At 48.2% G+C, this 25,152-nt stretch overlaps 1 protein-coding gene across 4 annotated transcripts in view; it reads left to right on the forward strand.

The window, feature by feature from the left end:
* The window catches only part of LOC146863860 (uncharacterized), a 661,357-nt gene that overhangs the window by 345,870 nt on the left and 290,335 nt on the right, over positions 1-25,152 (forward strand). For all 4 annotated transcript variants that reach the window (XR_014969566.1, XM_085628573.1, XM_085628574.1 and 1 more), the window contains one exon: positions 9,631-9,709. Coding sequence is in view for 3 of the 4 variants with exons in the window: in XM_085628573.1 (XP_085484699.1) it covers positions 9,631-9,709 (79 nt within the window). In the remaining variant the exon portion in view is untranslated. The remainder of the gene's footprint in view (positions 1-9,630; positions 9,710-25,152) is intronic.

Here is a 25,152-nt window from a genome sequence, read left to right on the forward strand (position 1 = left end):
CTTCTCTGAGAAAGGAAGAGACAAGCTCCTCACAGTTAGTGATGAGGATGCAGATAATTACACTGTCCTGAAGAGTGCTCTGATTGATGGGTTTGGCCTAACCACTGAACAATACAGGTTGTTGTTCAGGGATACCCAGAAGACACAGACTCAGGACTGGACTGACTTTGTAGATTGTGCCACTAAGGCTCTGGAAGGCTGGCTATTGGGAAGTAAGGTTAAGGACTATACAGGATTGTATAATTTGATCATGAGAGAACAAATACTTAACAACTGTCAAAACCAGCTATTGCATCAACACCTGATTGATTCTGATCTGACTTCTCCCCAAGAATTGGGAAAGAAGGCAGATAGATGGGTCAGGACTAGAGTTAAGCAGAAAAACCAGAACCAGGGCGGTGATCAGAAAAAGGCAGACCAGAAGGGTAATGATCAGAAACAAAAAGACCAGAAGTCTTCACCAGGCCCCCAAAAGGCTCAGGGGGAGGGTGGTTCCAAAAAGGATAAGAAGAAAGAAGGCCAAAAGAAACCATGGTGCAACTATTGTAAGTCTACCTCACATTGGTTTAGTGAGTGCACCAAAAAGGATAAGCCCCCAACCACCATTGCCCCTAAGGCAACTGTACCCCCTAGTTCAGCTGTAAGTGGTGGTTCCCAGCAAAAGGGTGTAGTAGGGTTAACCCTGGGAACTGAGGAGGATTCTGGCCTAGTCAGAGTACCTACTCAGGCTGTCCTGATCTGTGATGGGGACTTAGCTTTGTCCTCTACTGTAGGCCCCAGTAACCTGGGCAAGTACAGACAGACACCTTTTATCAACCAAAGAATGGCTCAGGCCTACAGGGACACTGGGGCTAGTGTCACAATGGTGACACCTGCTTTTGTGGACCCTGGACAGATCATACTAGGTGAGAATTACCTAGTGACCAACGCTAGCAATGCCACTACCTCCCATAGTGTGGCTATTGTTAACTTCTCCTGGGGAGGGGTAACTGGCCTCAAGAAAGTTGTTGTTAGTTCAGACCTTCCTGTAGAGTGTTTACTGGGCAATGATCTTGAAACTTCAGTTTGGTCTGAAGTGGAGTATAGGACCCATGCAGAAATGCTGGGGATAGATACACATGTCCTTGCTGTGACCAGGTCACAGGCCAAAAAGTGCAACACTGAACAAGTGCTGGATCCTGAAACTATGGACCAGTCACAATCCAAGAGAAAGAGCAGTAGGGTTAATGCTGTGCCTTCCCCCCTGCCTCAGGTGGTGGATCAGTCCTCCCAGGAGGATGATTCTGAGAGCCCTGAAGGAACTGTCCTAGAAGAACTTGAACCTGATCAGGTTGAGTTTCTTGGGACAGGGGGACCTTCAAGGGCAGATCTGAGGCAGGCTCAATTAGACTGCCCCTCTCTTGAACCCCTCAGACAGCTGGCTGCTGCTGAGGCTGCAGGGAATGCTCAAGGTACCCATAGAGTGTATTGGGATGAAGGGCTACTGTACTCAGAGGCTAGAGACGCCAAGCCTGGTGCATCCAGGAGGTTGGTCATACCACTGAAGTTCAGAGGCTTCCTTCTAACCTTGGCCCATGATATTCCCCTTGCAGGACATTTAGGCCAGAACAAGACTTGGGACAGGCTTGTCCCTCACTTTCACTGGCCCCATATGTCAGAAGATACTAAGGAGTTTTGTCGCTCCTGTGTCACCTGCCAAGCCAGTGGCAAATCAGGTGGCACCACAAAGGCCCCCCTCATACCACTACCTGTGGTGGGGGTCCCCTTTGAAAGAGTGGGCATAGATATTGTAGGACCAATGGACCCACAAACAGCATCTGGGCACAGATTCATACTGGTGATAGTGGACCATGCCACCAGGTACCCAGAAGCAATTCCCCTGAGGACCACAACAGCTCCTGTTGTGGCAAGGACCCTGCTTGGAGTATTCTCCAGAGTGGGCTTTCCAAAGGAGGTCATTTCTGACAGAGGTGCCAACTTTATGTCAGGATACTTGACTGCAATGTGGAAGGAGTGTGGTGTTAACTATAAGTTCACCACACCCTATCACCCACAGTGCAATGGGCTTGTTGAGAGATTCAACAAGACCCTAAAGGGAATGATAAAAGGATTACCAGACAAGTTTAGGCGAAGATGGGACATCCTTTTACCCTGCCTTCTGTTTGCTTACAGAGAGGTCCCACAAAAGGGGGTTGGCTACAGCCCTTTTGAGCTTTTGTTTGGGCATCCTGTAAGAGGACCCCTGTGTTTGGTGAAGGAAGGATGGGAGAGACCTCTCAGACAACCCAAACTAGACATAGTGGATTATGTACTTGGTCTCCGCTCCAGGATGGCAGAGTATATGAAGAAGGCTTCTAAAAACCTTGAGGCAAGCCAAGAACTCCAAAAAGCTTGGCATGACCAAAAGGCTGCACTGACTGTTTACCAGCCAGGGCAGAAAGTGTGGGTGTTGGAGCCAGTGGCCCCAGCAGCACTCCAAGACAAATGGTCTGGACCCCACACTATTGTTGAGAAAAAGGGAGAAGTCACCTACTTGGTGGACCTTGGGACTCCCAGAAGCCCCCACAGGGTGCTTCATGTCAACAGATTGAAGGCATATGTTGACAGGGCAGACATGGGGCTACTCATGGCTACAGATGAGGGGCAGGAGGAAGAGAGTGACCCTCTCCCAGACCTGTTGACTCAGAACCCTGATGATGGCTCAGTTGATGGTGTGGTCTTTTCTGACAGCCTCACTGTCCATCAGCAACAGGACTGCAGACAAGTTCTGCAGGCCTACAGACATATGTTCTCTCTGACCCCAAGTCAGACAAACTGGTGCACCCATGAGGTGGACACTGGTGACAGTCTGCCTGTGAAGAGTAAAATCTACAGGCAACCTGACCATGTCAGGGACTGCATAAAAGTTGAGGTACAAAAGATGTTGGAGCTGGGAGTCATTGAACCTTCAGAGAGCCCTTGGGCTAGTCCTGTAGTCCTTGTGCCAAAACCTCACACCCAAGATGGTAAGAGAGAGATGAGGTTTTGCGTGGATTACAGAGGTCTCAATGCTGTCACTAGGACAGATGCCCACCCAATACCTAGGGCAGATGAGCTCATTGACAGACTGGCAGCTGCTAAGTTTTTGAGCACATTTGACCTAACAGCAGGCTACTGGCAAATCAGACTAGCTGAGAGTGCAAAGGCCAAAACTGCTTTCTCGACCCCAGGAGGACATTATCAATTTGTGGTAATGCCCTTTGGTTTGAAGAATGCACCTGCCACTTTCCAAAGGCTGGTGAATCAAGTCCTTACTGGGTTGGATGATTATTGTGCAGCTTATCTTGATGATATTGCTGTCTTTAGCTCCACCTGGGAGGATCACCTGGTCCACCTGAGGAATGTTTTAGAGGCCCTGCAAAAGGCAGGCCTCACTATCAAGGCCACTAAGTGCCAGATAGGGCAGAGCAAGGTTGTATACCTGGGCCACCTAGTCGGTGGGGGTCAGGTTCAACCACTGGAGAGCAAGATCCAGACCATAAAGGACTGGGCTCCTCCAACTACCCAGACTCAGGTCAGAGCTTTCTTGGGCCTGACTGGGTACTACAGAAAGTTTGTTAAGAACTATGGGTCCATAGTGACACCACTTAATGACTTGACCTCCAAGAAGATGCCAAAGAAAGTTCAGTGGACAGCAAGCTGTCAAAAAGCATTTGATGACCTGAAGCAGGCCATGTGCAGTGCACCTATTCTGAAAAGTCCAGACTACTCCAAAGAGTTCATTGTCCAGACAGATGCTTCTGAGTTAGGTGTGGGAGCTGTTCTTTCACAACTGAATGTAGATGGTCAAGACCAGCCCATTGCTTTTATAAGTAGAAGGCTGACCCCTAGAGAGAAACGTTGGTCAGCTATTGAGAGGGAGGCCTTTGCTGTGGTTTGGGCCCTGAAGAAGCTGAGGCCATACTTGTTTGGCACTCACTTCAAGATTCAGACAGACCATAAGCCCCTCTTGTGGCTAAATCAGATGAAGGGTGAAAATCCCAAACTTCTTAGGTGGTCCATTTCCCTACAGGGGATGGACTTCACAGTGGAACATAGACCTGGGACTGACCATGCCAATGCAGATGGACTCTCCAGATATTTCCACTTAGAACATGAAGACTCAACTGGTCAAGGTTAGTTTAATGTCCCTAAGTTTGGGGGGGGGTTGTGTAGGAGAGTAGGGTCTGCTTTCTATGTTCACCCCCACTTTTTGCTTTTGCTTTACTGGTTTACGACTTAGATGTGGCTGTGGGCCTGCTAATCAGACCCACAGCCCTGCTGTTCTCTCTCTAAATTACTACTATGTACTTTAGGTGCATAACCCATTTGGATAGGATCACCTTATTGGCCCCTGTACAGTGTACCCTAGGTACCCAGGGCATAGGTGTACCCTAGGCCTACCAGGGGCTGCAGCATGTATTGTGCCACCCCTGGCCTGGCCTTCCATTTTGACACAACTGGCTGATCACTCAGCTGGGGCAAGGTCGTGTAATCACCCCTTGCTTAGGTGTAGTATTCCTATACCTAACTTACATATAGACACATGTGTACCTATCAGTCACTCCTATGGCAGGCCTTGACAATCCTGGAGGCAGAGTGCTTGGTAACATGTGAGATGGTGCTCTAGCATGAGCTGAGCCTGTCTGCAGCTTTCGGAACCATGTCCTTATAGCTGTTCTATGATATAGCCTACCATATACTCTTAAAGTACCTTATAATCTTAGACGGTTATGGTGACTATGGTTTGGCTTTATCAAAACATGTCGTGTAAGGTGTCTAACACTCGGGAATAATACCCCCATGCCATTTCTGGACATGAGAAAATTATTCCCCCCTTCTAGAGGGAAAGACATGTTAAAATCATACTTCAACTGTTAGCCTCTGACCAAAGCCTCAGCATCACAAAATGGATGCTGCTGCCACGACACAAGTCTGACCTCCTGCAGCTGGGAGTGATCCCAGCCAGGGAGGCCTGGACAATAGGTTTCCTGCTTGGGGAGGTGCTAGCACCTCCCCAGACAGCCTTTAGTGTATTGGGGCAGGGTGGGCTGAAAGGAATGAGACATGCCTGGGGCACACAAGGTGTTCCTTGCATAGTCCAGTTCAAACCGGCGCTGGGGCACTCCAGCCCCAGCTCTGGCGCGAAACTGGACAAAGGGAAGTGGGTGTAACCACCCCCTCCCAGGTCCCACCCATAAGGCGTGACCTAGCAGGTATCCCAGCCCCCCAGATTAGTATAAGAGTGGGAGTTGGGCCTCAAGACTTTAGATTATCCTGAACCTGCAAAACTGAACAGAAACTCTGGACCTTCGACATTCGACGAAAGAAGAAGACTGAAGAATCTCCCTTGTAGCCAAGGAGTGGCTACCCTGTGCAAACAGGCACCATCAAGAGACTACCCTTTGCTTTGTGAAACGTTCGACGAGGAACCGACTGCAGAGCCCGACCAGAGCCTTGATTTCCAGACTTCTCCGACCCTCATCCACATCTGCAGCAGAGCTGAGATCCGTGGAGGCGACGAGCGACGTGGGACCGGCTACCTGAGAAAAGTGGCTAGTAACTTACAGCGCAGCTTCTGAGGTACCCTCGAAGTTGTGCACCGGGGATTGAGAAGCCCCAACCCCAAGCACCATCTGCACCGAAGACCAGCCCCCCACACTCCACGAGTCCTGCGTGGGGCCCTTCAGCATTTTCCTGCTTGCCGCGTCTGTCCGGTTGCTTGCCCGCTGGCTAGTGGCCTTTGTGACGACGCTCCCTGCAATCTTCTGCGCTGGTTTGGCTCCTCCAGACTGGCTCCCGCTTCTCTGCAAAGAAGAAGCACCCCAGACCTTCCTGGTCTGCACCAGAAGCAAGTCCCTTGTTCTTCGTGGGTTCCGCTTGCCAAGGCTTGGTGAGTCCTAGTCCAACTTCGACGCCGCCGACAGCAAGAGCCTTCGTGGGACAGCTCGCCTCCTGGTCCTGGTCGTCCTCGACGCTTCCTGGTCCTCCTGGCTGCAGCGACAAGCTTCACCTTCACCTGCAACTCTTCACGACATCGCCTGGTTCCTTCCTGGTTCCACGTGGTCACTGGCTAGTGACCTTGACTCTGTCCCTTCTGCTTGCAGGTTTCTTCTCTTCTTGATCCCAGCCTTGGGATCCACCGGACACTCTTCACTGACTGCCTGTCAGCATCTTTCTTCAGGCATCCATAGGAGTCGACGACGAAAACGACGCATCTTCACCCCTATGCACCCGCAGCCTGTGGGCTAGGTAACTTGGGTACTCCGGTGCTCATCAGGATAGTGACTATCCTAGTGTCTAGTTTTCAAGTCTCAACTTCCTAGCTACTCCGGAAGTGTCCTAAATCTATCTATTTCTAAACTGTAACACTGCTATTGACTTTTACGCATTACGCGTGAGTGTTTCCACTCTGCACACGAATCCCGTGGGCCTCCCACTTCCTAACTAACGCTAGTGTAGTGTAGCCCCAGCGATTCCCTAGGCCTAGGCCTATTCTATTTCCGTGACAGTGGTTCTTATACCACTTCTTTAGTATATGGTTTGCGTGGCCCCTAGGGCCTAACTGTATTACTTACCTGTGTGACTTACTGTATGCATTAATAAGACTGTGTTGTACTTACCTCTAAACTCATAAAGAGTGCTGAGGGTTTGCTTAGAATAAATACACTTTATTTTATATATATATCTGTTGTGGTGTCCTTTCATTTGGTATTCAAGGGATTATATATGGTATCACAGCTGGCTTCACATGCCATTCAGAGTTTAGCCTAAGACTGCTCTTGTCCATGCTACCACTAGGATAGCTGGTCTATAAGGTTGACTTTACAACCAATCACCATAAGGGTATTTGGACTGATATAAGGTGTACACTATAACTAGTGACATCATACATCAGGCCAACTTCTCACAAAGTATCACAGAAAATTGATTGGAAAAGGGTGAGGGCGACAGCTTGTTCCCTATTTGAAAGTGAAGATTCAAGCAAATGGCCTTACTCTTACTTCAGGTTCCGGTGAAGGTTAACCTCGGATTCCACATTTTAGAGATAGCTATATTTGGGTAGTTCATAAATACTGTGGGTTCAACATGGCTTTCTTCGCCATCCTGGTTTCGGTAATCCTGTCTGATCTGGACTCCCACCTTTCCTGCATTAAATGGAGAAATGGAGTCTCAAAATTGATCCAGCATCATTTTTGGTAATTTTGCCACTGCATACAGAGACCTACCATATGCAAATCAGTCAAAAGGAACAGGGCAGCTGAAACTGCTAGGTCAGGTTATATTCAGGGGGTTCTCGACACAACCCCTGAAGTAGTTTGGCCATCTTGCACTTCATTAGTGATTTTTAACTTAGAAACAGTTGCATATAGTTGTACAGGGCAATTACATGGGCATTCCTGTGCCACATATGGTGAGATACTACAAAAAACATTAAATGATTCATGTATGCTTGTATAAATCACTGGTAATTACTGATCACATTCAAATCCGTTGTTTTTGACTCAGTCTACTGCCACAGACAGGGATTATCCATCCCCAAGCCTCTTGTGCCATTAGAGCAGGAGACCAATCATATGCAAATGCAATCAGTCTTAGCCTGACCCCAAAAGCAACAGTAAAGCCTAACCTGCTAAGCAACATCACCTCCGTGTTTGGATTGTTAGCACTGTCACACTTGTCCTAGCGCTAAACCTTCCACCTCGTTGCAGGTAGAGCATACCTACTCACTCACACAGTCTTGTCATAGGAAAAGATGTGACATCAGGAGCTGCGACCTTAGAGAATGTGGCCATTGTTGAGGGTGGCAGTCCATATAGCAAGGGGCTGCTGTAAACACTGACCCCATGCCATGAGTTGGAAGCCATTGGCAAGAAAGCTCTGCCATTGTAGCACAGGTCACTCTGGTGATGCCTGCCCTCTCTCTTAAACACTACATCTTACACCAATTTTCAATGAACGAACGTACTATAAACGGCACTGAGGGGCAGTACCTCAGATACTTTCTCAGTACGAGATTCCACTGCTCCTGTTAACCAGCATTCCTCGTTGACAACTTTAGACTTTCCACTGACTAGTTACTGCCTTACTCTTCTTCATCCATTGCAAGGAATCCCTTGATTCATGTCCTTGTCTGATCTGTACCTCTCTCCTGATCCTATTATTTTGTCTCCATCCACTTCTGATCTACTGAAGCTGTCCTGGAGGGGTTGGGGAGAAGTTCCCTATGACTGAGATATATTTATGTCAGCTTCCCATCTCTCTCCAGAGATTTTGGGTATTCAGATTATCAGCAGTCTGCATCAGGTGGTTCACATGGGAGGCCAGACAGTGATTTAGAGGTGAATTATCAACATCACAGACTCACGTTGTACCATGAGGATGTCTTACTAATTATTGCTCTGCTCTTGTTTCAGCTTTCTTGGGATCAGTGCTAACTGTTTCCCTATCCCTAGATGTATAGTCTGAAATACTGGTGAGCAGTAGTCCCTTAAGAGGATAGGGAGGCTCCTCTTCTGATACACTCCAGAAGGTACAAATATCTTCAGCCCACAGAACCAGACACTATTTCAGGAAACACAGTCAACCTAACTAATGCTAGAAAGTATAGAACCTTGTTTACCCTGAAAAACTCCCAGTTCAGATTAATTCCAACATTTCCATACATGACTTTTCCACTGCCTAAATGAGTCTCCCTAAGATGGAAGGGGTACGCCTAGAAATGCGACCTGTGCATGCAGTGACATAGGGACTCCATCTGCATCTTACTGGTGAGGCCCAACAAGGCTAAAACACATCAGAATTTGCTTGTATTACTTTCAGAGGTTGCGTGGCTTAGTTGTTGTTTTATTGCAACGGTGTTTGCCCCACATTGTAGCTCATATTGCACACGCAGGATCAGCACATTAGAACGCAACACACAGGAGAAAGCCAGAAAGAGAAAACATATACTAAAGTTGTAAAGTAGTCCCAAGTGCTATTCAGTGCAAGCACAAAAACAGTATTAGGTGAGAGATCAATATACTAGTAGGCTGTGCAAACACTTAATTTTCAATATTTCAAACTGGTGGCTAAAAAAGGGTGGTCAAAGAGAGTCAGTGGTTGAAAGGGGGGGCCAGGAGCCTACTCTCTAAAACCCAGACCTAACATTTATGTTTTACAAACTTATCAACATGAGAGCATAATATAAGGGACCAAAGAAAGCGAGGATGCATTGAAAGGGGCTAGACTGACCCTATAAGGCAAGGGTATGGCATTTCAGGTGATGCATTGTAATGGACTTCACAGTTTATGCATTGGTTTCCTTGTCCTCACCTAGACTTCCAATAAGGGATGAGCTTGCTAGGTATCATCAGTGCAGGATAGGTTTGTACCAACATTTGCTCTGACCACAAACACGTCCTTTGCCTTGACCAATGAAGGAAGAGTGTGCTGACCTGCTACTGCTAAACAGTCAATCGATTGTCGGAGGCTTGTTGGTGCTAATGGCACTTAGCTTTGGTCTGTTGGTCCAAATGTTAGTACAAGATTGCCTGGCACTGCGCAAAGGCAGGTAGTGTTGACACATGTGTTCCTACTCTCGTTAACTTTTTTCCAAACCTTTATCAACAGGAAGCAGGAAGTTTAAACTCGGATCTGTACTGGAAGAGATGTCAGGTCACCCCAGAGAACGCCAATATCAGTACTCATGGTAAACTCACCTTTTCTCTATTATTGTGTCCTACAGGCACCCTCAGTATACCAGTGGGTGAGTGTACGTCATAGTATTGTGTCATTCCTCCTTGCATTTTTAATGCCATTTTTTAAGAATGTCGCAGTTTCAGATCCTTTGTAATCATTACCTAATATCAATACAAAGAAGGGAAATAAATCAGCCCTTCTCATCCATTGCTTGTTTCAAATTTTCATTCACATTTTTGATCTGCCCTCATGACATCCATTGGGTGTTCAGGCTATCATTCATGACGTGTGGTGTTTTGCTTGTTTACTGTAGAAATAGAATAGTCATGGGATTGCAGCCAAGGGGGAGGACAGGGCTGTACTTGCTATAATGGACGTTAACCTCGGATTGGGCAGGTGGTAGAGGGCTCCAGAATGTAATCCGGTTTTTGAAATCCGCTTTCCCTTCCCTATCCTGCATTTCCCAGGGACATGCGCCACACGCTAGACAGTGAGACACTGATACCGCAATAGCCATTCTACTCCTATCTGGCGATGGGGCAAGTTGTCAGAACAGGCCTAAGAGTCAGGCCTGAGCAGTGTCATGAAAGATGACGAGCACCATCAGACAGGGGCAATAGCCGATGACTCAATCATCTATTGTACAAAAAAACTACTTCTCTTCCAGGGGATCCTCATCAATAGTCATAAGCACTGAATATTCCCGCCCATGTGCGGGGACCCCGGAAATAATAAAATTATATATGTAAAAAGCATACATATATACAGCTCTGTATATGTATAAACATATATCATTTTTTCCAAGCAAATGCAGCTCCCATAAAAGGCTAGGCAATGTAAATATACACATCCAATAACACATATATATATATATATATATATATAAAGGTATAACAATACACCTAAATCTCTTTTTTTTTTTTTTTTTTTTTTTAATGAGGTAAACACTCATGAGAAAGCAAAAAATAAAGAGAACAAACTGTGGAAAAACACAGATGTACAACACATTGCCAGCCTGCAGGCTGCATTGCAATATAATACCATAGAGACTAAAAAGCCCTGTACAGGTAAAAACTGGCACCGTGCCTTTAAGGCAGCCCTGACTTCCATATCCCATCATGCCTCAGGGGTGACAGTTAGGTCAGTTGTTCTTTCCGGCTCCTTCAGTCAGGACCCTGGAATTCAGCTCTCTTCTTTTTTGACTCTATAGTCAAGAATTATTACTACTTTAAGATTTTTTGGGCTTCTTCTTAGAACTTCTTTGAGGAAGTCTGTATCCTGTGTTTTTCTGACTGACTTTTTTGCTATTTTGTCAGAAAAATGCCTTCTTTATTTGTTCCATGTCCATCTTGTGGAAAAAAGAAGGCGGCTTCAGACACACATGAGGTGTGTATTATCTGTCTGCCGGACTCTCACTCTCCAGCAACTTGCCATCATTGTGAAGACCTTTCCAAAAGGACTTTAAAGGAGAGGGAGAGGATTAGGCTGTATGGCCTAGCAGAACGGTCGACGTCGAAGCAGTTGGTCCCTGTTTGCTCCCCATCGACGTCGGGCTCGGCGTCGAAGACTCCAGCGGCGGGATCGTCGCTGAGAGGTGAGGAGTCAAGGGGAAGTCATGCTGCAAAGAGAAAATCGTCGTCGACTTTAGATTCAGCGTCGAAGCGGATGCGTTCGACGTCGACGGCGTCTAAAAGCTCGGCGTCGAGGACTCGGCGCCATAGTTCAACGTCGAAAAAGCATCTGTCGACGTCAAGAGAAGATCGATCGACGTCTGCACAGAGATATCGTTCGTCGTCGAAAGAAAGACATCGTTCGACGTCGAGGTCGGCGAGACATCATTCGACGTCGCAAGAAGTACGTAGACGATCTCCACAGTCGACGTCGAGACCAAGATCGCCATCAAGATCGCCGTCGAGGAAACATCGTTCGACGGCGAAGAGGCTTTCGACGTCGTCGGAGCATTCGACGTCGAGACAGAAGTCTCCGTCAGGAGTGACGTCGAGGCAGACGCCTCCGTCAGGGCCGACGTCGAGGCAGGAGCCTCCGTCGGAGACGACGTCGAGGCAGAGGCCTCCGTCGGAGTCGACGTCGAGGCAAAGGCCTCCGTCGGAGTCGACGTCGAGGCAGGTGCTGTAGGAAGGTGGATATCTGACTATGGTTACCCCCAACTTTTTGCCTAGTGTCTAGCTGGTTTTTCGACTTAGTTGGCCTGAGATCCTGCCATTCAGGGTCTCAGGCTGTCTGCTCTCTCTGTAAAATGGACTCCATGTACCCTAGGTACATACCCAATTGGTAAGGATCACCTTATTGGACCCTGTATAGTGTACCCTAGGTACCCAGGGCATAGGTGTACCCTAGGCCTCCCAGGGGCTGCAGCATGTATTATGCCACCCCTGGTCTGGCCTTCCAATCAGACACAACTGGCTGATCACTCAGCTGGGGCAAGGTCGTGTAATCACCCCTTGCTTAGATATAGTATATCTATATCTACCTTATATATAGACACATGTGTACCTATCAGTCACTCCTATGGCAGGCCTTAACAATCCTGGAGGCAGAGTGCTTGGTAACATGTGAGATGGGGCTCTAGCATGAGCTGAGCCTGTCTGCAGCTTTCGGAACCATGTCCTTATAGCTGTTCTATGATATAGCCTACCATATACTCTTAAAGTGCCTTATAATCTTAAACGGTTATGGTAACTATGGTTGGGCTGTATCAAAACATGTCGTGTAAGGTGTCTAACACTTTGGAATAATACCCCCATACCATTTCTGGTGATGAGGATATTATTCCCCCCTTCTAGAGGGAGAGACATGTTAAAATCCTACTTTGCTGTGTAACCTCTGACCCAAGCCTCAGCATCACAAAATGGATGCTGCTGCCACAGACACAAGTCTGACCTCCTGCAGCTGGGAGTGATCCCAGCCAGGGAGGCCTGGACAATAGGTTTCCTGCTTGGGGAGGTGCTAGCACCTCCCCAGACAGCCTTTAGTGTATTGGGGCAGGGTGGGCTGAAAGGAATGAGACATGCCTGGGGCACACAAGGTGTTCCTTGCATAGTCCAGTTCAAACCGGCGCTGGGGCACTCCAGCCCCAGCTCTGGCGCGAAACTGGACAAAGGGAAGTGGGTGTAACCACCCCCTCCCAGGTCCCACCCATAAGGCGTGACCTAGCAGGTATCCCAGCCCCCCAGATTAGTATAAGAGTGGGAGTTGGGCCTCAAGACTTTAGATTATCCTGAACCTGCAAAACTGAACAGAAACTCTGGACCTTCGACATTCGACGAAAGAAGAAGACTGAAGAATCTCCCTTGTAGCCAAGGAGTGGCTACCCTGTGCAAACAGGCACCATCAAGTGACTACCCTTTGCTTTGTGAAACGTTCGACGAGGAACCGACTGCAGAGCCCGACCAGAGCCTTGATTTCCAGACTTCTCCGACCCTCATCCACATCTGCAGCAGAGCTGAGATCCGTGGAGGCGACGAGCGACGTGGGACCGGCTACCTGGGAAAAGTGGCTAGTAACTTACAGCGCAGCTTCTGAGGTACCCTCGAAGTTGTGCACCGGGGATTGAGAAGCCCCAACCCCAAGCACCATCTGCACCGAAGACCAGCCCCCCACACTCCACGAGTCCTGCGTGGGGCCCTTCAGCATTTTCCTGCTTGCCGCGTCTGTCCGGTTACTTGCCCACTGGCTAGTGGCCTCTGTGACGACGCTCCCTGAAATCTTCTGCGCTGGTTTGGCTCCTCCAGACTGGCTCCCGCTTCTCTGCAAAGAAGAAGCACCCCAGACCTTCCTGGTCTGCACCAGAAGCAAGTCCCTTGTTCTTCGTGGGTTCCGCTTGCCAAGGCTTGGTGAGTCCTAGTCCAACTTCGACGCCGCCGACAGCAAGAGCCTTCGTGGGACAGCTCGCCTCCTGGTCCTGGTCGTCCTCGACGCTTCCTGGTCCTCCTGGCTGCAGCGACAAGCTTCACCTTCACCTGCAACTCTTCACGACATCGCCTGGTTCCTTCCTGGTTCCACGTGGTCACTGGCTAGTGACCTTGACTCTGTCCCCTCTGCTTGCAGGTTTCTTCTCTTCTTGATCCCAGGCTTGGGATCCACCGGACACTCTCTCCTGACTGCCTGTCAGCATCTTTCTTCAGGCATCCATAGGAGTCGACGACGAAAACGACGCATCTTCACCCCTATGCACCCGCAGCCTGTGGGCTAGGTAACTTGGGTACTCCGGTGCTCATCAGGATAGTGACTATCCTAGTGTCTAGTTTTCAAGTCTCAACTTCCTACCTACTCCGGAAGTGTCCTAAATCTATCTATTTCTAAACTGTAACATTGCTATTGACTTTTACGCATTACGCGTGAGTGTTTCCACTCTGCACACGAATCCCGTGGGCCTCCCACTCCCTAACTAACGCTAGTGTAGTGTAGCCCCAGCGATTCCCTAGGCCTAGGCCTATTCTATTTCCGTGACAGTGGTTCTTATACCACTTATTTAGTATATGGTTTGCGTGGCCCCTAGGGCCTAACTGTATTACTTACCTGTGTGACTTAATGTATGCTTAAATAAGACTGTGTTGTACTTACCTCTAAACTCATAAAGAGTGCTGAGGGTTTGCTTAGAATAAATACACTTTATTTTATATATATATCTGTTGTGGTGTCCTTTCATTTGGTATTCAAGGGATTATATATGGTATCACAGCTGGCTTCACATGCCATTCAGAGTTTAGCCTAAGACTGCTCTTGTCCATGCTACCACTAGGATAGCTGGTCTATAAGGTTGACTTTACAACCAATCACCATAAGGGTATTTGGACTGATATAAGGTGTACACTATAACTAGTGACATCATACATCAGGCCAACTTCTCACAGGTGCCTCCGTCGGAGTCGACGTCGAGGCAGGTGCCTCCGTCCTCACAGGTCTCCAAAGCTTTGGTGAGGTACATGAAGCCTCCGTCGAAGATAATCTCGATGTCGAGACAAGAAGCTCGGAGCCTCGAAGATTCGAGTCAAAGATCTCCGGTGATAGGCCTATCACCGTCGAGGCAGCCCTCTGTTGAGGGTACGCGGGAGGTGTCACATATTCGCCTCACGATTCGACCAGTCTCAAGGCGGAAATCTCCTCATAGACTGATATATACGACTCCTGAATCACCGCGTCTCATATCTATCTCGCCTTCAGGATCAGAGGGCTCAGGTTCAAGATCAGAATCACCAGAGCTTGTGCATCAATCTCCAGTACCTGCAAGAGAAAGTTCGCAGGAGGAGGACAATGCTGTACCTCAAAGTCCCGTAAGGGAGATGCCTCAGGACCCTGCTATGCCAGACCCAATAAAGGCATCGCTAACAAGAATAAGGGGCGTGGTATTCCCAGCGACACCGATCAGACCAAGATCTCGAGAAAGAGAATCCCGAAGTCACTCTCGAGCACCAAGAAGGCGATCCAGGTCTCCCTCCCGCAGAAGAGAGTCGACCAGATCAGAGAGAAGGCGCCGTAGGACCCCTTCTACCTCCCCTTCTTCCAGATCATCCAAAAGGGATTATTCACCGACACTCTCGGAGACGCCACCCTCTCGGGTATCTCCGGTAGATGATATTTCTACGTTTCAAGAAGTGTTGTGTAGAGGAGCTACAAAATTAAATATCCCTATGCCGGTTCAGGAGACCACTTCATCCATAATTTTTGAAACTCTTCATGAACGCACAGTGTCACGCCCTTTATTGCCGTTAGTCCCCGGTTTGCTACAACCGGTAATGGATATCTTTCTCACACCAGCAACCACCAAAACGGCGCCGGCGAGAATTCTAAAAAAGTACCGTCCAGCTCCGGAGGATCCTCTATTCCTTAAATCGGATCCTCCACCGGACTCTGTCATCACCGCCGCTGCCAGGAAGACACATGCAGTAGCGGGATCTTCAACGGTACCACCAGATAAGGACAGTAAAACACAAGACTCCTGGGGGAGGAAAGTTTGCGGCTCAGCATCCTCAAGCCTTAAGGTGGCGAGTGCCTCGGCTCTTCTGGGGCGCTATGATAGGTCATTATGGGACTCTCTGCAGAGGTTCATTGACAAAGTTCCATCAGAGGACAGACGGGACTTTGAAGAGATTTTGCATGAGGGGAGTCTGGTTTCTAACCAGATCATAAGTGCAGCGGCAGACGGGGCAACACTGGCAGCGCATGAATATGCACATGGAGTCACAGCCAGAAGATCATCCTGGCTTAGATTGACGGCCTTGAAACCGGAAGCGCAGGCAAGAATTTTAAATCTGCCTTTCTCCGGTAGTTCTCTTTTTGGGTCCCATGCAGACGAAGAAATGGCCCGTATGAAAGCAGAGCTGGAGACCATGAAAGCTGTCGGGCTTGAAAAGAGAAAAGAGTTTCGACGCCGCAAGGGAAATGACAGGCGCAGTTACCAACAGAGGGTTCAAACCCCTCATTGGCAAAAGAACCAGGACCAGCAAGGTCAAAAGAAACAGCAATACCAGTCCCGCAAGCCATCCAGGGGACGAGGTAACAACAGGCAGTCTAATGCTGGAAACAAAGCTCCGGGGAAGCAATGAGAAGCCGCTTCCTCCGATGCTGTCCACCGCTCCGGTGGGAGGAAGTGTTGCACATCATCTTCCAGAGTGGCAATCCATCACAAAGGACAAGTGGGTACTGAATATACTGCGTCATGGGTACTCGCTTCGTTTCAAAAGTCACCCCCCATCGATTCCTCCTGTCAATTCATCCCAGCATCTAAAGCAGCTCAGAGAAGAGGTAGCGACGCTACTACTCAAATCTGCAATAGAGAAAGTGCCCATAAACCAGAGAGGAAAGGGAGTTTACTCCAGATACTTTCTCATCCAAAAGAGGAGTGTGAAGGTAGAGTTCAGACCCATTTTAGACCTACGGATACTGAACAAGCACATAAGAAAGGAAAAATTTCGCATGCTGGCGCTCCACCAAATATATCCTCTTCTCCGGATGGGCGATTGGATGTGTTCACTGGACCTTCAGGATGCATATTTCCATATTCCCATCCTAAGGAATCATCGAAAATTTCTCAGGTTTGTGGTAGGCAACTCTCACTATCAGTTCAAAGTCCTCCCTTTTGGCCTGAAGTCAGCTCCTCGAGTATTCACAAAATGCGTGGCAGTAGTAGCGGCTGCTCTGAGACGCGCAGGAGTCTTCGTCTATCCCTACCTAGACGACTGGCTAATAAAGGGCTCATCACCACAGAATGTGCGGTCACAGCTGTCGCTATGCCTGAACTTATGTCGCAAGTTGGGTCTCAGAGTGAATGTCAAAAAGTCCAATTTTTCACCAACGCAGAGGATCCACTACCTGGGTGCAACTATAGACTCCGTAGTAGGAAAAGTGTTTCCTTCGGAGGAAAGACAGTCATCCATTATGCTAAAAGGCAGACAGATCATAACCAGCAATCTGTCGTCGGCAAGGCGAATCTCATCTCTGCTAGGGGCCATGGCATCCTGCATCTTCCTAGTGCCCAATGCCAGGCTAAGGATGCGTCCTCTCCAGCAAGATCTCGAGGACAAATGGGATCAAAGGAACTCCCTGTGGGAAGAAAAGGTTTGCCTCTCCTCTGCAGCCAAACAGTCAGTCAAGTGGTGGCTGAAGCCAAGGAATCTACAAGTGGGGATCCCCTTCCATCAAGAGACCCCAATTCAGACCTTAATCACCGACGCATCCCTTCAGGGATGGGGTGCGCATTTTGGGACTCTGCAAACTCAGGGACGGTGGTCCAGCAGCGAGCAGTTGTACCACATCAACATGCTGGAGCTCAGGGCAGTCCACCTAGCCCTCAAAGCGTTCCTGCCTGCGATCACGACGAGTACCATTCTAGTACAGACGGACAATACCACCACAATGTACTACCTGAACAAGCAGGGGGGTACTCGATCCAGAACGCTCTCGCTGGAAGCTCAGTCCCTGTGGCACTGGATCCTAGCAAGGAACATCTCATTGAAAGCGGTGCACCTACCAGGAGAACTCAACGTGCAAGCAGACTTGCTCAGTCGGCATTTTCAAGAACCAGAGGACTGGGTGATCAACGACGAGGTGTTAGAAGACATCTTCGAGGAATGGGGGCGCCCGCAAGTGGACCTCTTCGCGGACGAGCAAAACACAAAATGCCGAGGCTTCGCCTCAAGATACCATCGACCAGGATCCCTAGGGAATGCCCTTTTGATCAATTGGTCAATGACATTTGTGTACGCTTTTCCGCCTCTCCCACTAATTCCCAAGGTGGTGACCAAGCTACAGAATTCATCTGCCAAGATGATCCTCATAGCACCGGACTGGCCGAGGCAGTGGTGGTACACGGATCTCCTACACATGTCGATCCGCCCCCACAAGCGGCTGCCGTGCAGGCCGGACTTGTTATCCAAGATGCAGGGGAAGATTTACCATCCCAGCCTTCCCTCGCTGAGCTTAACAGCATGGCTCCTGAAGTCCTCCAGTATGGCCATCTGAACCTCCCTCAAGAGTGTATGTCCATACTGAAGGAAGCCAGGAGGCCTTCGACAAGACACTCCTACTTCTGTAAGTGGAAAAGATTTTATATATGGTGTGCTCAGCATCATTATGATCCCACTAAATGCCAGGAGGATGTAATTTTGCCCTATCTTCTACATTTAGCAAGGGCAGGGTTGAAATTTTCATCCATAAAGGTTCACCTAGCAGCCATAACAGCATAAAGTGCAGGTAGTGAAGGATTTCTTGCAAGGACTCAAGAAAGTCTATCCCCCTGTTAGACCTCCCTCTCCTTCCTGGGAGCTAAACTTGGTTCTGTCGAAGCTCATGGGTTCGCCTTTTGAACCTATTCATAAGGCTACCCTACAGCACCTCACATGGAAGACAGCATTTTTAATAGCCATCACTTCAGCACGGAGGGTCAGTGAGATACAGGCCCTCTGTTCTAAAGAACCCTACACAATTTTTCATCTAAATAGGGTGGTGATGAGAACTCATCCTTCGTTCCTACCCAAGGTGGTATCGGAGTTTCATGTAAACCAAGCCATCTCCTTACCAACCTTTTTTCCCAACCCCTCCTCTCCGGCAGAGAGGGCGTTGCATTCTCTAGATGTCAAAAGGGTCCTAAAATTCTACCTAGATAGGACTAAGAATGTCAGGAAATCTGATCAATTGTTTGTGAACTATGGGGTTGTCCGTATGGGCTTTGCTGCATCCAAACGTTCCATTGCTAGGTGGATTGTTTCAAGTATTACATTGGCCTACCAACTGGCTCAGAAACCATTGGGGGCGCGCCCTAAAGCGCATTCGACAAGAGGAAAAGCGGCTACCGCGGCTTTTCTCAATAATGTCCCACTCTCCGAGATCTGCAAGGCAGCTACTTGGAGATCTGTCCACACTTTTACCAGGCATTATTGTCTGGATTCGGACACCAGAGCAGACACTCAAGTAGGACAAGCTTCCTTGAGGAATCTGTTCCATGCATAATCATTTTCATGATTCTCTTTCTCCATGGGTGATACAACCTTAGTTTCATTTGCCTGCAGGTGGAAGGGGAGCTTGCTACTCTATTCAGTGCTTATGACTATTGATGAGGATCCCCTGGAAGAGAAGGGTAAGTTACTTACCTGTAATCCTAGTTCTCTTCCAGGGGTATCCTCATCAAAGTCATAAGCAACCCACCCACCTCCCCAGGCAAATGAGAAGAAGTGTATTATTCATTATGGAAAGGATATATCTTTGTGTTTAGGACTACGGTCCCGCAAAGAACAACTGACCTAACTGTCACCCCTGAGGCATGATGGGATATGGAAGTCAGGGCTGCCTTAAAGGCACGGTGCCAGTTTTTACCTGTACAGGGCTTTTTAGTCTCTATGGTATTATATTGCAATGCAGCCTGCAGGCTGGCAATGTGTTGTACATCTGTGTTTTTCCACAGTTTGTTCTCTTTATTTTTTGCTTTCTCATGAGTGTTTACCTCATTAAAAAAAAAAAAAAAAAAAAAAAAAAGAGATTTAGGTGTATTGTTATACCTTTATATATATATATATATATATATATATGTGTGTTATTGGATGTGTATATTTACATTGCCTAGCCTTTTATGGGAGCTGCATTTGCTTGGAAAAAATGATATATGTTTATACATATACAGAGCTGTATATATGTATGCTTTTTACATATATAATTTTATTATTTCCGGGGTCCCCGCACATGGGCGGGAATATTCAGTGCTTATGACTTTGATGAGGATACCCCTGGAAGAGAACTAGGATTACAGGTAAGTAACTTACCCAACTCCTCCAAGGTATTGCAGAATCTGCATAGGTCAATTCCTAAACTTACTCTGTAACCAGTGCAAAAATAAGTATACAAAGACATACAATATATCAATTTATTAAAGAATGTTTTTAACAAAATTGTTATTACAAAGGTTACATACATTTTAGTCTATGCATGTATTATATCACACATAAAGGAGACTGTGAGGAAACACCATCTGCGTACAATGCCCATATCCACTCTCCACACAAGGAATACGCAGATGTTACAACTATATCCTTCCACTATGCCACAGGTATTACAAAGCATTAGAAAAGGACACCTCACCCACTGTTCATTGTGGTCTGCTTTATCATCGGTGTCTTTTCTACATGTAAGTAGGTGAATACCACCTAGATAGACTCAACAATGGTCGGGAGTACAGAGATTGTTGAAGCTTGATATGATCAGTGATCTGATGGATTAAAACAGCCTGGGTGTATACCCAGCTTTCGATAGATGGGTACCACTGGCAAGGTTAAATTATAAATGTTAGGATGCCTTACTAATTATTGCATCCAAATCATTGCGTGCTCACTTCAGCCATTAAACTGCCCACATGGTTCAATGGCCTTATTCAGGGCTATAGGATCCCTACTAAGTATACTACTCATCCGGTGAGGCTGAATACTCTCATATCTGTTATTATTCAGGGTTCAATCTTTCTTTGTGACTATAGAGAGGGTAGGCACTTCCCAGTAGTCAAACATTATTCAAGGGAATGTGCATGTGAAACTCAAAGCCCCGAATAGATGATTTGCATGCACATTACTTTGACGAATGGTCACCGCTGCTGTCCCCACTCCAAGGACATCTCCAAGTACAGCATCACGCGTATCTTCTGCACAGTTTGGAAGGCTACTACGAGAGCAGAAGATCTCCACACCATCTGCACTTACAGACTGACTCATGTCTATATGACTCCAGGGCTTGACCGAGTAAGGCACCTGTGGCCCTCCTCCCTTTTTCTGCATCCACAAAGGATTTGTTCACAACTCAAAGGGTAGTGGAGGATACTCAAGTGCTGATTGCCCCCCATAACTCAGCCCATCTTGTCTCTTTTGCTGCATAATAAGGAAGTCTCTACTGGGCTCCATGTTGTCCAGAAGACACCAACAAGATTCCTCTATCAAGGATATGCTATCACAGAAAGACTCCACAGCTGACAAGGCGGATAAAAATCAAGCAAGCCCCACTCGATCGTACACCAAGGACACAGTGGAGGACTCAGGCCAACCTATTTCAGAAGCCTATCTGCAACACATCCAGCAAGAAATCAAACCAGAGGTAGTCACGCTCCACACAAACCTGAAGGACTACTTAAAGGAAGTGAAGTAGCACCTGGCTATGCTGGGTTCAAGAGTCGATGACCTATAACACACACTGGAGGAGCCTGTGGCAAGAAAAGGTTGTATGTGGAGGACAGGCATAAAGACTGCATCTACTGCCTGTATCCTGACCACAAGGCTGCGGACTGCAAAATCTGCCGCACCTTTTCAACTGAGACTCTCCAGGACCGTGAGGGTCGCCTCCTCACCTGGCTCCAAAAGCTGAAGTCGAGGAAGGAAACATTGTCAAGTGACAGCGAGGATTCATCATCTGCCACTTCATCCAGAAGGTCAGTGAAGAGGGGTAGGACTTCCTCATCACCATCTACAGAGCGTTACGCAAAGGCCTCAAAAAAGACCCCCCGTGAGTCTGAGAGCCTGAGTCATAGCAAATCTCCTCACCAAGGTGCAAAGGAGAGGGAAGGACTGCCTTCAACAGCAGCAGTGGTGGAGTCTGCTTTAACTTTCAAAAAGCCTTCTTCTCTAACATCTGAGAAGTCTGACAAAGATAGTCAATCGTCGGCGACGCTGCGAAAGACTCCGTCGACGAAGGCGGCAAATGTACAAGTTAAAACGGTATCACTGTTGACGGGCTCGTCGACGGTACCTTCGAGTCTCCATCTGTCAATGCCGGTGTCGACGGGCTCGTCGACAAGACAAGGTCATCAATGTCGACGACGGTGGCTGCAACAACGGTGTCGTCGACGAGGGGCATCAACAACGACGACGATGATGCCGACGACAGCAGGAGTGTCAACAGTCTCATCGACGACAGTGTCGACGACGCCCATCTCTTCGTCGACGATCTGCTCGTCGTCGCTGGATCTTCTGTCGACGATGGTTTCTTTTTCTTCTCCGCCGTCGACGGTACCTTCGACTACGACTTTGTCAATGGAAAGAATCACCATTTCTTTGAAGAGAATCACGCCGGACATGACTTTGCCAAGGAGGGTGGGCCCCTGCCTCCCGCGCTGTTGAGGAAGAGGATTCTGAGGGAGAGGATGATTCTTTTGGCTATGCCAATAGCCCCTAACAGCTTCTAGTGAAGTGCCAGGACACCTTCATGGGCATTCATATCATCAATCTTTTCATCGTCAGGAGGACACTAACCAGGAGATAATTTTTGTTCCTTCTTCGCTTCCTTTGACGCAAGATGTGTCTGCTCCACCAGCTTCTTCTGTGGCTTCGCCAAGGCCACCGTCCCAGATGGTATCACATCCGCAAGTCACCAGTCCAGTTATACCTACGGTGGTTCCAGAGGTGCAGGATGATTCCTCGGATGAGGATCACGGCGATGTCAGCAGGCCGGACCAGTGTGTGGAATGGGATGATTATGTGATACCGGACCCAGCTTCTCCTACACCGGATGCAGTTGATTCTCCCCCGGCAGACATTGGGGGGTTTCACAAATTGATGGAGAGAGCCTCACACAGATTTCAACTTCCCATGCCTTCAGTTCAATCTGAGTGTTTTCTTTGATTTTAAAGAACCTTATAGGAAGACGGTCCGTTCCATTCCTATTGTCAACCACGTGTGGGAGGAAGGAATAAGGGCAACGAAGAATCCGGCTACTGTCATTCCAGTCTTGACGCGCCTGGACAAAAAATACAAGGCCCCTGATGACAATCCAGCATCCTTAATAGGTCAACCGAAGCCGGATTCGGTGATATCGCAGGCGGCTCAGAGGAAATCACGCAACCCTTCTGCGCCCCTTACTACTCCTCCTGATAAAGAAGGCAGATGCCTAGCTAATGCTGGGAAAAGATTTTCCTCAATGGCAAGTGTTTTGATTAGAGCGGCGAATGCGTTGGCGATTCTTGGCAGATATGATCTGTGGTGTGACCTCTCCCCATTTCTAGACCAGCTGCCTTAGGAGTCCAAGGTGGAAGCAAAGAAAATCTTGCAAGAGGGAGAGGTTACATCAGCTAAGATTATTGACTGCGCAATAGACATTGCCACAACAGCTTTCCGCTCGCTGGTAGGCGCAGCTGTTCTTCGTCGCCAAGGCTGGCTCAGGGCGACATGGTACCGGTCGGAAACCCAAAACAAAATCCTGGACCTTCCGTTTGATGGGGTGGCATTGTTTGGTAAACATTTTGATGATGCCCTCCAAGACATCAAAAAGGATACAGAGACAGCACGATCCTTGGGAACCCTACAATATCGAAAGATGTCTTTCCGTGGAGCCAGAGGAAGAAGTACAGCAACCTACAGGGGTTCATACCAGCAGCAACGATATTCTACTTATAGTTCAACGCCTCAGTCTTATCGTCCATCTTACCATCAAAGACCAGGCCAGACCTCTTCTTTCTCTAGGTCTAACTCTAGAGGGAAACAGAAGCGCCAGGGACGTGACACCACTAAACGACAATAGCGGCGTTCTGGCTCTTCCTGCTGTACCCCCCTCCCTGACAACATCTGTGGGGGGCAGGGTATCTCAATACGTCCACAACTGGCAACGGATAACATCAGACCGTTGGGTACTCAACATCATTCAATGTGGCCAAACGCTGGAGTTGGTTCATCTTCCACCTTCCAAGCCCCCTGCTGCCATACCTTCGAAACATCTGCGTCTTCTGCGGCTTGAAGTTCATCAGATGCTCATCAAGGGAGCTGTAGAGCCGGTCCCCTTTTCTCAGAAGGGAGAGGGTTTCTACTCCAGATTATTTCTGGTCAAGAAGACGCTAGAGAAGTGGCTCCCTATTTTAGATCTCAGGGAGCTAAACACCTATCTCATAAGACAATCCTTTCGGATGGTGTCTCTCCAGGAGATTTTACGTCTCCTCAACACTGGGGACTATATGGCCACTCTCGATCTCGAGGATGCGTATTTTCACATACCCATTCATCCAGCCCACAGGAGGTTTCTACGTTTTACAGTAGCCAATATCCACTTCCAATTCAAAGTTCTACCGTTTGGACTTCGGTCTGCTCCGACAATATTTACCAAGGTGCTGGCGCCGGTGGCAGCCTTCCTGAGGAAGCAGCATTTCCAGATCTTCCCCTACCTGGATGATTGGTTGCTGAAGGCCACGACCAGACGTACAGCGGAAGATACAATCGATGCATGTACGCGTCTGTTCAGCAATCTGGGCCTGACTCTCAACAGGGAGAAGTCATCTCTATGTCCGTCCACGGAAGCACAATTCCTAGGGGCCATCCTGGACACGTCTCTCAACAAGGCTTCTCCATCCTTCGAAAGGCAAGAGAAACTGATGTCCATGGCTCAGCAGTAGCGAAGAAGAAAGTATCTTTCAGTTCGCCGTTACAAATCCCTTCTAGGAACAATTTCCTCTTGCATTCCTTCAATACCTCACTGCAGGTTGCGGATGCGTTCACTTCAGGAGCAGCTCGACCTGCAATGGCGACAAGTAGACGGATCCTTCGATGACAAGGTGGTGATCACTCCGGCTATGAGAAAGGCCGCTTTGTGGTGGACGAAGGAAGAGAATATATCCCAAGGTCTATCCTTCGTAATCAATCCAGCTCCTCAGGTAGTGACTACAGATGCCTCGCTGGAAGGCTGGGGCGCAGTGCTACAGGACTTGCATGTAAGCGGACATTGGTTGCCACAGCACTGCCTTCTCCATATCAACCTCCTGGAACTCAGGGCGATTCGTCTGGCACTACAGGCCTTTCTTCCACGGCTGCAGGGGTCGGTGGTTCTTGTCCACACGGACAATACCACGGCCATGCACTATATAAACAAAGAAGGGGGTACCAGATCTCTTCCGTTGTCACAGGAAGCCCATACGATTTGGGAGTGGGCTATCCTGCACGGAATATCACTGAAGGCAGAACATCTTCCAGGAGTACTAAACGA

This window comes from Triturus cristatus, chromosome 2_1 (genome assembly GCF_964204655.1).
Source record: "Triturus cristatus chromosome 2_1, aTriCri1.1, whole genome shotgun sequence".
Classification (NCBI taxonomy): domain Eukaryota; kingdom Metazoa; phylum Chordata; class Amphibia; order Caudata; family Salamandridae; genus Triturus; species Triturus cristatus.